The sequence below is a fragment of the Patagioenas fasciata genome, chromosome 7 (assembly GCF_037038585.1).
Source record: "Patagioenas fasciata isolate bPatFas1 chromosome 7, bPatFas1.hap1, whole genome shotgun sequence".
Taxonomy (NCBI): domain Eukaryota; kingdom Metazoa; phylum Chordata; class Aves; order Columbiformes; family Columbidae; genus Patagioenas; species Patagioenas fasciata.
This window is the reverse complement of record NC_092526.1, coordinates 24,929,385-24,941,863: the sequence shown is the minus strand read 5'-3', so window position 1 is coordinate 24,941,863 and position 12,479 is coordinate 24,929,385. Positions and strand designations below refer to the sequence as shown.

Below are 12,479 nucleotides of genomic sequence, written 5' to 3'. Positions count from 1 at the left end.
AATTAATAAGGCCAAGCTCACTTCAGTTTTTGAACCTTTTTATTCTTCACAGAAAAACCGGGACAACCTGGTCAGCCTGTAGCAAGTGCTGTCACAAAGGATTCTTGTGTTGTCTCATGGAAGCCACCTGCAAGTGATGGCGGTGCAAAGATCAGAACTTACTATCTTGAGAAGCGTGAGAAAAAACAGAACAAGTGGATTTCTGTAACCACAGATGAAATTCGTGAAACTGTCTACTCTGTGAAAGATCTTATTGAAGGTCTTGAATATGAGTTCCGTGTAAAATGTGAAAACCTTGGTGGTGAAAGTGAGTGGAGTGAGGTATCAGAACCAGTCATTCCAAAATCTGATGTACCAATTCAAGCTCCCCACTTCAAGGAAGAACTAAGGAATCTGAATGTGAAATTTCAAGCTAATGCTACATTTGTCTGCAAAGTCACTGGTCATCCTAAGCCAATTGTCAAGTGGTACAAACAGGGCAAAGAAATCATGCCAGACGGTGAAAAGATCAAGATACAGGAATTCAAGGGTGGATATCACCAACTGGTCATCACAAATGTAACGGATGATGATGCCACAGTATATCAAGTTAGAGCTACCAACCAAGGAGGATCTGTGTCTGGCACTGCCTCTTTGGACGTTGAAGGTGAATGAAGGGTCTTGTTTCCTAAGACAATTTGTTTTTAAGATTTGAATATACAGACTGTTGGTACTTTTCTCATGTGCTTTTGGTCATGTGTTGTTTTTTCTTCTCTTTTCTATTCCAGTTCCTGCAAAGATTCACTTACCCAAAAACTTGGAAGGCATGGGGGCTGTTCATGCCCTCCGTGGGGAAGTAGTGAGCATCAAGATCCCATTCAGTGGCAAGCCTCAACCTGTGATCACATGGCAGAAGGGACAAGACCTCATTGATACTAATGGACACTACCAAGTCATTGTTACGCGATCATTCACATCTCTTGTTTTCCCAAATGGTGTTGACAGAAAAGATGCAGGGTTCTACATCGTTTGTGCCAAAAACAGATTTGGAATTGACCAAAAAACAGTTGAATTAGATGTGGCCGATGTACCTGATCCACCAAGAGGTCTGAAGGTAACTGACATTTCAAGGGATTCAGTCAACTTAACCTGGAATGAACCAGCTACTGATGGTGGTAGCAGGATCATAAACTACATTATTGAGAAACGTGCTACAACAGCAGAGCGATGGATTCGCGTTGCACAAGCTCGTGATACACGATACACAGTGGTGAATCTGTTTGGCAAGACCACATACCAGTTCCGTGTAATTGCAGAAAACAAGTTTGGCCAAAGCCAGCCTTCTGAACCTACTGATCCAATTATAACAAAGGAAGATAAGACCAGAGTAATGAACTATGATGAAGAAGTTGATGAGACCAGAGAAATCACCACAGGTAAAGCAGCTCACCATTCTACAAAGGAACTCTATGACAAATACATGATTGCAGAAGAGCTCGGACGTGGACAGTTTGGCATTGCACACCGCTGTGTTGAGACAGTTTCAAAAAAGACCTACCTGGCCAAGTTTGTCAAAGTAAAGGGTGCTGACCAGGTTTTGGTAAAGAAAGAAATTTCCATTCTAAACATTGCTAGGCACCAAAATATCTTGTATCTTCATGAATCATTCGAGAGCCTAGAAGAATTGGTCATGATTTTTGAATTCATTTCTGGAGTCGACATCTTTGAAAGAATCAGCACAGCTTCATTTGAACTGAATGAAAGAGAAATAGTAAATTACGTACGTCAGGTCTGTGATGCACTAGAATTTTTACATCGCCACAGCATTGGACATTTTGATATTAAACCAGACAATATTATTTACTTCACAAGAAGAAGCTCTATAATTAAAATTGTTGAATTTGGTCAAGCCAGACAATTGAAGCCTGGAGACAGCTTTAGACTCCAGTTCACTTCTCCTGAATATTATGCACCTGAAGTACATCATCATGATTTAGTCAGCACAGCTACTGACATGTGGTCAGTCGGTGCTCTAACATATATACTTCTCAGTGGCCTTAATCCTTTCATTGCTGAAACAAACCAACAAGTTATTGAAAATATTCTAAATGCTGAATACAACTTTGATGATGAAGCATTCAAAGAGATAAGTATTGAGGCCATGGACTTCATCGATCGCCTCCTAGTAAAGGAAAGAAAAGCTCGGATGACAGCTGCTGAAGCACTTAACCATGTGTGGCTAAAACAGCAGACAGAAAAGACCAGCACTAAAACCATCAAAACCTTGAGGCACAGGCGTTACTACCAAACCCTTGTAAAGAAAGAGTGGAACACAGTTGTGTCTGTAGCCCGCATTTCCTGGGGAGGTGCGATTAGGTCTCAGAAAGGTGTAACGGTGGCTAAAGTTAAAGTTGCACCAATAGACATTGGTCCCATTGCTGGGCAGATAAAACACGCTGTTACAGAAGAAGGAGGGCATGCCAAATATGTGTGTAGGATTGAAAACTACGATCAGTCCACACAAGTCACATGGTACTTTGGTATGAGGCAATTAGAAAGCAATGAGAAATATGAAATCAAATACGAAGAAGGTGTGGCAACCATGTACGTCAAAGACGTTTCTAAATCTGATGATGGTACCTACAGATGCAAGGTAGTAAATGACTATGGTGAAGACAGCTCTTATGCAGAACTTTTTGTTAAAGGTGTGAGAGAAATTTCTGAGCACTACAGGTGCAGAACCGTTAGGAAAGTGAAACGACGGGTTGATACTATGAGAATATTAGAGCGCCCACCAGAATTTACTCTGCCTTTGTATAACCGCACCGCATATGTTGGAGAAAATGTAAGGTTTGGAGTAACTATAACAGTTCACCCAGAACCTCGCTTAACATGGTACAAATCAGGCCAGAAAATCAAACCTGGTGATGATGATAGGAAGTATACTTTTGAATCAGACAAGGGTCTTTATCAACTTGTCATCAATAACGTCACTGAAGAGGATGATGCTGAATACAGTATTGTGGCACGCAATAGATATGGTGAAGACAGCTGCAAAGCTAAGCTGACTGTGATTCCACATCCACCTCCAGCAGATGCCACACTAAGGCCAATGTTTAAGAGACTGCTGGCAAATGCTGAATGTCAAGAAGGCCAAAATGTCAGTTTTGAGATCAGGGTGTCTGGTGTACCAAAACCAACGCTGACATGGGAGAAAGATGGTCAACCTCTGTCCTTTGGACCTAACTTTGATATAGTTCATGAAGGTTTAGATTATTATGCTTTGCATATCAGAGATACTTTACCAGAAGACAGTGGTTATTACAGAGTTACTGCTACAAACAGTGCTGGATCTACAAGCTGCCAGGCTTATCTAAAAGTTGAACGCGTGAAATATATCAAGCGTGAGTACAAGACTGAAGAAGAGCGGGAGAAGCACGTACAGAGGCAAATAGACAAAACCTTACGAATGGCAGAAATCCTTTCTGGCACTGAAGTTGTTCCACTGACACAAACTGCACAAGAGGCTCTCAGAGAAGCTGCTATCTTATATAAACCAGCTGTTAGCACTAAGACTGTCAAAGGTGAATATGAAATTAAGAAAGAAGAAAAGAAGGAAGAAAGAAGACTTCGTATGCCATACGAGGTCCCAGAGCCTCGTAAACATGTGCGCACTACTATTGAGGAAGATCAGAACATTAAACACTTTGTGCCTCTGTCAGACATGAAGTGGTACAAGAGGCTGCGAGACCAGTATGAAATGCCAGGAAAACTTGAGAGAACTGTTCAGAAACGCCAGAAACGCATACGTCTTTCCAGGTGGGAGCAATTCTATGTGATGCCACTGCCACGCATTTCTGATCAGTATAAGCCTAAATGGCGTATACCAAAGCTAACACAAGACGACCTTGAAATTGTGAGACCAGCACGTCGGCGTACTCCATCTCCAGATTATGAATATTACTATAGACCAAGAAGGCGATCACTTGGTGACTTGTCTGACGAGGAATTACTCCTGCCTATTGATGACTATTTAGCCATGAAGAGAACAGAAGAGGAAAGACTGCGCCTTGAAGAAGAGCTGGAGTTAGGCTTTTCTGCTTCCCCACCAAGCAGAAGTCCCCCACGCTTTGAACTGTCTGCACTTCGGTATTCTACTGCAGGAGCACAGGTCAGTTCAGAGGAAGAAAGAAAAAGAGAACTGAGATATTCAACTTACCACATCCCAACTAAACCTGAGACCAGCGCAAGCTATGCAGAGCTTCGTCAACGCCATGACAGGGCTGCCTACAGACCACCTAAACAAAAGCAAAGAATAATGGATGAAAGAGAAGATGAAGAATTGCTCCGCCCTGTTGGCACTGCTCAACGACTTTCTGAATACAGGAGTGAGCTTGAATATATGGCAGAGGAGGAAAAGCGTAGACTCAGGAGAAGGAGGGAAAGAGAAATAATTGAGATTGCATCAGAAGAAGACGAAGAAATAGAAATGGTGCAACACACTCACAGAGAATTTTCACCTCCCTCTAGGTTACTAAGGAGAAGAAGATCTCTTTCTCCAACTTACATTGAGTTGATGCGTCCTGTATCTGAATTAATTCGACCTCGCTCACGGCCTCCTGAAGAAAGCGAGAGAAGATCCCCAACACCAGAGAGAACTCGACCACGCTCACCTAGCCCAGTTTCTAGTGAAAGATCACTCTCTCGGTTTGAGAGGATGGCGAGATTTGATATATTTTCTAGATATGAGTCCATGAAATCTGCTTTGAAAACTCAGAAAACTATGGAAAGGAAATATGAAGTTCTGACTCAGCAGCCTTTCACCCTTGACCATGCTCCTCGCATTACCCTGAGAATGCGCTCACACCGGGTACCGTGTGGCCATAATACCAGGTTCATTCTAAATGTCCAGTCAAAACCAACTGCTGAAGTGAAGTGGTACCATAATGGTATTGAGCTCCAGGAGAGCAGTAAGATACATTTTACTAATACCAGTGGTGTATTAACTCTGGAGATTCTTGACTGCCACATTGATGACAGTGGAACATACCGGGCTGTATGCACAAACTACAAAGGGGAATGCTCTGATTATGCAACACTAGATGTTACTGGAGGAGATTACACTACATACTCTTCCCAGCGGAGAGATGATGAAGTACCAAGGTCAGTTTTACCTGACTTGACAAAAACAGAGGCATATGCAATCTCCTCATTTAAGAAAGCATCTGCTACAGAAGCAAGTTCCTCAGTAAGAGAGGTGAAATCAGAAATGTCAGCAACAAGAGAATCACTTTTGTCATATGAACATTATGCTTCTTCTGAAGAAAAAATCACTGCAGCTGAAGAAAAATCACTGGAAGAAAGGACTGTACACAGAGCATTTAAAAGCACTCTGCCAGCAACAATCCTTACAAAACCACGGTCAATTACAGTTTCTGAAGGGGAGACCGCAAGATTTTCCTGTGACGTTGATGGTGAACCCGCACCCACAATAACATGGTTCCGTGCAGGTCAACCCATTGTTTCTTCAAGGCGCTACCAAGTGACCCGAACACAGTACAAGTCTACCTTTGAAATTTCTTCGGTCCAGATGTTAGATGAAGGAAGTTACACTGTTGTGGTGGAAAATTCTGAAGGTAGACAGGAGGCACATTTTACTTTGACCATTCAAAGAACAAAAATTCCTGAAAAAACAATTACATCACCTCCAAGAATCAAATCTCCTGAGCCTCGTGTGAAGTCTCCAGAGCCAGTTAAGTCTCCTAAACGAGTGAAATCTCCTGAACCCATCCGTAGCCCTCCAAAAGCAAAGTCACCACCTGTAGACAAAACAGTACCAGAAGAGAAAGTACAATTACCAACTGCTTCTCCACCAAAGATAAAACGGCAACTGAAAGCAGAAATTCTTGGAGATAAGGTAAAGTTATCCTGTGCAGTTGAAAGCAGTGTTTTAAGTGTCAGAGAAGTGGCTTGGTATAAAGATGGCAAAAAACTGAAAGAAGACCATCATTTCAAGTTTCATTATGCAGCAGATGGCACCTATGAGCTTAAAATCCATGAACTCATGGAATCTGATAAAGGAGAATACACCTGTGAAATTATTGGGGAAGGAGGTGTTTCAAAAACTAACTTCCAGTTTACTGGCCAAGTATTTAAAAATATCCATTCTCAAGTAAAAAGTGCATCTGAAACTCATCAATCAGTTCAGAAAGAAGAAGAGGTGCTTACAGTTTCTACCCAGAAGAAATCTGCAGTGGCAACTGAAGAAAAAGCAGCCATTCAAGAAGTCATTAAAAAGTCAACTGTTACTGAAGATGTCAAACAACTGAAAGCAGAAATTAAAGCTTCTTCAACTAAAATGACAGTGTCCGAAGGGCAGAAAGTGACACTGAAAGCCAACATTCCTGGTGCCTCTGAAGTAAAATGGGTGCTGAATGGAATGGAGCTGAGAAATTCAGATGATTACAGATACGGTGTTTCTGGAAGTGATCACACACTAACTATCAGAAAGGCTAGTAATAAAGATGAAGGTATACTCACCTGTGAGGGTAAAACTGATGAAGGCATTATTAAATGCCAGTATGTTCTGACCTTTTCTAAAGAGCGCTCCAATGAACCAGCATTTATCATGCAGCCCAAGTCTCAAAATGTCAATGAAGGACAAGATGTATTGCTCACCTGTGAAGTTTCTGGGGATCCTTCTCCTGAAATTGAGTGGTTTAAGAATAATCAACCTGTAAGTATTTATTTAATACATTTACTTGAAAAAATTGAATTATCCATAAAACTGCTCTTAAAAAAGTTTTGCTTTGTTTTGTTTTCTTTCCTCAGATTGCTGTTTCATCGCACATCAGAGTATCACGTTCTAAAAATATATATTCTCTTGAGATTCGAAATGCAGCCGTGAGTGACACTGGAAAATACACAGTCAAAGCAAAAAATTACCATGGGCAGTGCTCTGCTACAGCATCTTTGACTGTACTCCGTAAGTTTGTGCCCGAGTCTTGTGTTCAGACTAATCACAACTATTTGCTGTGGTCTATCTACTAAAATGACTTACGATAAAAGCCATTGGTAATGCTGATTTAGGTATTTTAACAAGTTCCTGTTTCTTTTGTATATTATAAATACAAAACTTAAACAGCATTAGAAATCTTTATAACACCTGCAGAGGAGCACACAAATGCTCTATTACATCAAGAGATGCATGTTAACAGAAGGCTGTGAGCATTCCTTCTAGGATGACTGTGCTGAGACCTTGGTGCTGGCAATTACTCTTTCTTCATTTACTAACAGAATCTGTTTCAATAAAACAAAGTAATTCCACAGTCAAAAATCTTTATGGTAACTGAACTGGGTTTAGTATTATATTGGCTATATCATATCCCAGCTCCTAGCATCAAAGCATTGCTATGATTTGCTTGTGATGACTGTGCTTGGGTTTAAAGGAAAGCTACAGTGCTTGAGCTTTTCTCTTGCCTTGTAGAGCTGCAGAACAACACAGTGAAATACAGGCCTTGCTATACCATGTTTGTAAGAACTGGAAACAACGTTTCACAGCTTCTACAAACATGAACTGAACACACACTATTTCTCAGTGTCTGATTCCAGTAATGGTTCTAATAGGAAACGCTGTGTGACAACCTGTTTCTTCTGAAGTATGTTTTTCCTTCAAGCTTATACGTAACAGTTCTGTTTCCTACTTGTTTCATTTATAAATTATTGTTAGTGATTTGGATCTCGAATCAAATGATTGTAAAGAAGTTTATCCTCCACTGCAGTTTTCCATTGAAAGCAAACTATGGTGTCTCTTCATTTCTGTAAAATTAACCATATAGATCTGCATGACTTTGTTCATTAATGTGACGTTATTGGTTCTTCTTTCTATGTTTGCGATGCTCCCCAGCTCTAATTGAAGAACCTCCAAAAGAGGTAGTGTTGAAGACAAGTGGCGACGCAAGCATGCACGAAAGTTTTTCTTCTCAGTCCTTTCAAATGGCTTCTTCTAAACAAGAGGCTTCATTCAGCAGTTTCAGCAGTAGCAGCATGACTGAAATGAAATTTGCAAGCATGTCTGCCAAAAGCATGTCTTCCATGAAAGAATCCTTTGTAGAGATGAGCTCCAGCAGTATTATGGGGAAATCTAGTATGGCTCAACTGGAGAGTTCAACTAGTAAAATGCTTAAATCAGGTCTGAGAGGTGAGCAATACAGTTCCTGGTAGAGTTAGTGCTTCTAATACCCTGAAGTAGTCCTTAGAACAAAGCTGCTGCCAGGCTTAGTGAAAACAAACTAACTTCTTGTTTCTTCTCCTGTTTTGTAAAGGAGTACCACCCAAAATTGAAGCTCTCCCATCAGATATCAGCATCGATGAAGGAAAAGTTCTCACACTATCTTGTGCCTTTTCGGGTGAACCTGCTCCTGAAATAACATGGTACTGCAAAGGGAGAAAGATTACCAGTCAGGACCAGCAAGGCAGATTCCACATTGAAACCAGTGAAGATCTAACCACCCTGATCATCATGGATGTCCAGAAGAACGACGGTGGACTTTACACCCTGAATTTAGGAAATGAATTTGGTACTGATTCTGCCACTGTGAATATTAATATTCGATCAATTTAGAGCTTGATCTGTATTATTTACACTTGTCTTTTTACAAGTGATTCATATATGGACTGAAATATCTGATCTGTAAATATAAAAAAAAAATATTTTTGTACCTACCTGAATGAGACAAAGTCCAGAGCTATACATTATGACTTATAGTCATTATTGACCTAAGAATTTTAAACACTTTTTTCACTGACATGTACATACTGTATATAGCCGAAGTTAACGGTTATGAAGTTTTGTACCAATTATTTTATGACATTTTGAAACGTAACTTTTGGAACTAACCGTTGGTAGGAGAAAGTTTCCTAGCAAACGACTACCCTGCTCAACGTTTAACTAATTTTTGCGCCTCAACTCATTGTTGATGTCTAAGAATGCCTCAACAGGTAGAGAGGCTCCCTGTTGAAGATTACCTACACCTAAGAGATGATACTGTGCATAGTATTTCATACATGCACAAATATTTATGTTGAATCAGGAATGTAAGGCATTGGTGGTGTTTGCAATTACCCTCCTGTAAGCATTGCTTTAATGTTTTACATTGCATCTGATTGTGTCATAATTTCCATACCTGACTGACAATTTTTGGACAAAGTGCAAGCGGCCAGCTCTTTGTCCACCCACTGTCTGCGTACTGCTTCTGACACACTTGCTGCCTGAATAGCTTTAAAAAGTAACATCACCTGGCCATCCCTGAATCAATTAAGCTATTCAGGTACTCGAGTGCAGCAGCAGTACCCCCTCTGGGAGGTTCATAGGGTGCAGTGATTGAGTTTGTGTGGTAGTAGTAGATATCCTGTAGTCACCTCCGGGCAACTAAGCAATGAACCACAGTTTGAAAACAAACTGTTGTTACAACATCAAATATCGCCCTGCACTTCAACTTGCTTTAGTTCTCCTAATGTAGTGATAAGACTTGTTAGCTGTTGAACCTCCTTGAAATAGAATTGTTCAATTGAAATAAAGCATGCTTTCTGCACCATAAAAATCTGCGACTCTGTTACTTATTATGCTGGTTTTAGAGTTCCTGTGCTACACGACAGAAAAATAGTTGCTGAAAGAAAACACTGGGTAGAAATGCACTTTTCCAGTGTAAACTGGGTAGCTAACTGTTGAAAATGCAGCCATCTATCAGAAATAGCCTGGCCGCCAGAACATCAGCCTTAAAAAAAAATAAAAAAACAGGCTTCTTAAAAAAATAATAAAATTCTTCCCAGGTTCTTCACTGACAAAGGACAAATTCTAGCATATGCCTAAGCATTATGCCCTCCCATGGGTGATCAAAAGCCATCAGTTCTTAGTCTCTCAAGTCAGCTGACATACCTATAGAAGGAGACTTGTTTTTAAATTATTTCCTATAAGCCTATCTACTATCAACCACTAGCTATCCAGATAATGCTGGAAAGCTAATGAATGGGGATGAAACAAGGACTACAGTAAAAAATAAGGACTTCAGAAGCACTAAGTTTTGGGTCAGGGCAAGATAAGGACTTTTTAAAGTGATGGAACCAGAAAGAATCATAAAGATGAGATGTATTTCTTCCTTAAGGAAGGAATTAAAAGAATAATAAAAATGAGGTGTAAAAGGCCATTTATTTTAATATTTAAAGCACTAAAAAAACCCAAACCAAGCAACCAACTCAAGAAAGCTTCTCATTCTGATTCCATTAGGTGTTTAAAAAAACAAACAGAACAAACAACTCAATACAAGTCACAAAACCAGACAACTTTGTGTGCACAGGCATGTAATAAAATTATCACTAAAAATGCACTAGTCAGTTGTCTCAGCAGAAAATAATAGTGACAGCATCTGTAGATTTAGGCAGGGACTCTTCTCCACAAACACTACAGGATACTTGGTCTTCCATGGCCTCTACTGAGCCAAGACATATTTGTCCGCTCAAGAGAAAAGCGCACTGGGCTGGCAGTGTAAGCACGTTAGTTCTGCCGGTCCCTCTCTGACCCAGCTCTGCACAACACTTAAGCAAGCACACCAAACTTTAACCAGATGAGTCACTCACACACCTAAAAATAGGATTTAAAGTACTTACAGGCTTTGCTGAAGCACAGCTTTAACAAAGAACTTTACATGCCAACCTGCTGAGCCAGTGTTTTTTCACAAGACTGCCAAGTGAATGCTAATATAGAATGACACTGATAAAGTCACAACATAAAGCTTCAATGTTCGGTTTCACAGAACACATCCCTAAATAGTAACATTTTCAGACAACAGACTGAGCAGTTGCTGGATAGAAAACAAACATACACTAAACATAAAATGAGCAATGAACACTTCAAATTATTACTATATTAATGTCAAATAATGGGATTTTTAAATGAACGAGCATAAGGAAAAAAATTTCAGCCAAGTGTCATGTGCTGTTGTGTAAGTAAGTTCTACTACAGGACTATATATTCTCTACTAACATTTTACATTTGGCAGCCTGAGAAAAGTAACTCTGATAGTGGATAGACATAATAACACTAAGAGATTCATTTTACCACTAGCAGACAAGAAACCCTAGTCTTTAACATTGCATTTCAGTTTTTACCATCATCTCCAGTTTCAACTTTTCCCTTCAATAGGAGAAAATTATACAAACAGAACCCAAAACCATCACATTTCTGACAAAATATTAAACCTTCTCTAGTTGTTTGGGTTTGGGGTTTTTTTGTTTGTTTACTTTTCTTACCCCTTTTTGAAGGTGGTAACATTATCCTGCTTGGATTAAAGAAAAAAAATCAGAATACTTAATGTCTATTAAAATAACCTTAACACAAATGGCTGTGATTTCACTTTTTAAATAAATTACATACATTTTTTATGCAGATGCAACCTCTCAAGTGTTCTCATCCCAAAGACTGCTTTCTCCAGGGAAAAAAAAAAAAAATTTAAAAAGCTGACTTATTATACACTAAGTGGAAATATAAACATTAGTTTTCAGAAGTGTAAAGCCCCTGAATGTTGTCATCTCAATATTCACAATTCTCCAAATCACTGAATGCCTGGTCATTAATTCTTACAGTACAAGTTGGTAAGACAGTTGAACACATTCCCTTTCTAATTGTCTGATATTTAGAGACTTCAGAGCTATAACTTGGTAACTAGAAGTTATCCCTTGTCACCTAAATTTATGTAGCATAGTTATGTTCTTTAAGTGATAAATACTATGTAGAAAATGGAATTGGGTTCAGATTGATCTCTTCAGAAGCATTTGAGATCAGAACTAGAAGTGTTAATTAGACATTCTATGTCAAAGTTCTGCTCCCATTTGCCACCAGAAAGATCAATGATACAATCAGGCATTCCCTGTAATCTCTGTCCCAACCTTGGAAATGAAAATGTAACGCATCCATATATATATATATTTTTTTTTTCAGCCTTACTACACAGCCAGCTAAGTATCATTTTCAGAAATAACTTCTTGGCTCCAGATGCCAAACGTATGATGGCACAGCATCTTCACTGATTTCATTGAAATACATTTTAGGATTTATGCCACAGAGTTTGGCACAGGCACGTATAAAAAGGCCAATTTAACTTTTGCAGGAACATGCTGCATATATATAAAGCCCTCATTCCAGCTTTAGCGAAATGGAAAAATCCAAAAGAGTACTGAAGTAATTATACGCAGATTTTGTGCTTGAATCTAATCATTACAACTTTTGTCTAAACAATCCTATCTGTGTTTGTATTTCAAATTATTATTTACTACCACTACATGCACTTATCAGTCTCAAGAGTTTTTCTGCACAATGTGGAGTCCAAACTATTATATTTTCTCCGTAGTAGCTGAAAGCCAGAAAAATATGTTTGTTAAAGGGATATGTACTTACCACTGTAGAAACTGACGGAAACCTCAGTGAAATTTCAAAACGCAGCTCT

The 12,479-nt window shown here is 39.4% G+C and overlaps 1 protein-coding gene across 4 annotated transcripts in view; it reads left to right on the top strand.

Annotated features, from left to right (window-relative positions):
- The window catches only part of TTN (titin), a 246,538-nt gene extending 236,957 nt beyond the window's left edge, over nucleotides 1-9,581 (top strand). For all 4 annotated transcript variants that reach the window (XM_071811135.1, XM_071811134.1, XM_071811136.1 and 1 more), the window contains 5 exons: nucleotides 53-646; nucleotides 768-6,715; nucleotides 6,811-6,964; nucleotides 7,886-8,179; nucleotides 8,304-9,581. In XM_071811135.1, the coding sequence (XP_071667236.1) occupies nucleotides 53-646; nucleotides 768-6,715; nucleotides 6,811-6,964; nucleotides 7,886-8,179; nucleotides 8,304-8,602 (7,289 nt within the window). In that variant the 3' untranslated portion in view covers nucleotides 8,603-9,581. The remainder of the gene's footprint in view (nucleotides 1-52; nucleotides 647-767; nucleotides 6,716-6,810; nucleotides 6,965-7,885; nucleotides 8,180-8,303) is intronic.
- The last annotated feature ends 2,898 nt before the right edge of the window (nucleotides 9,582-12,479 follow it).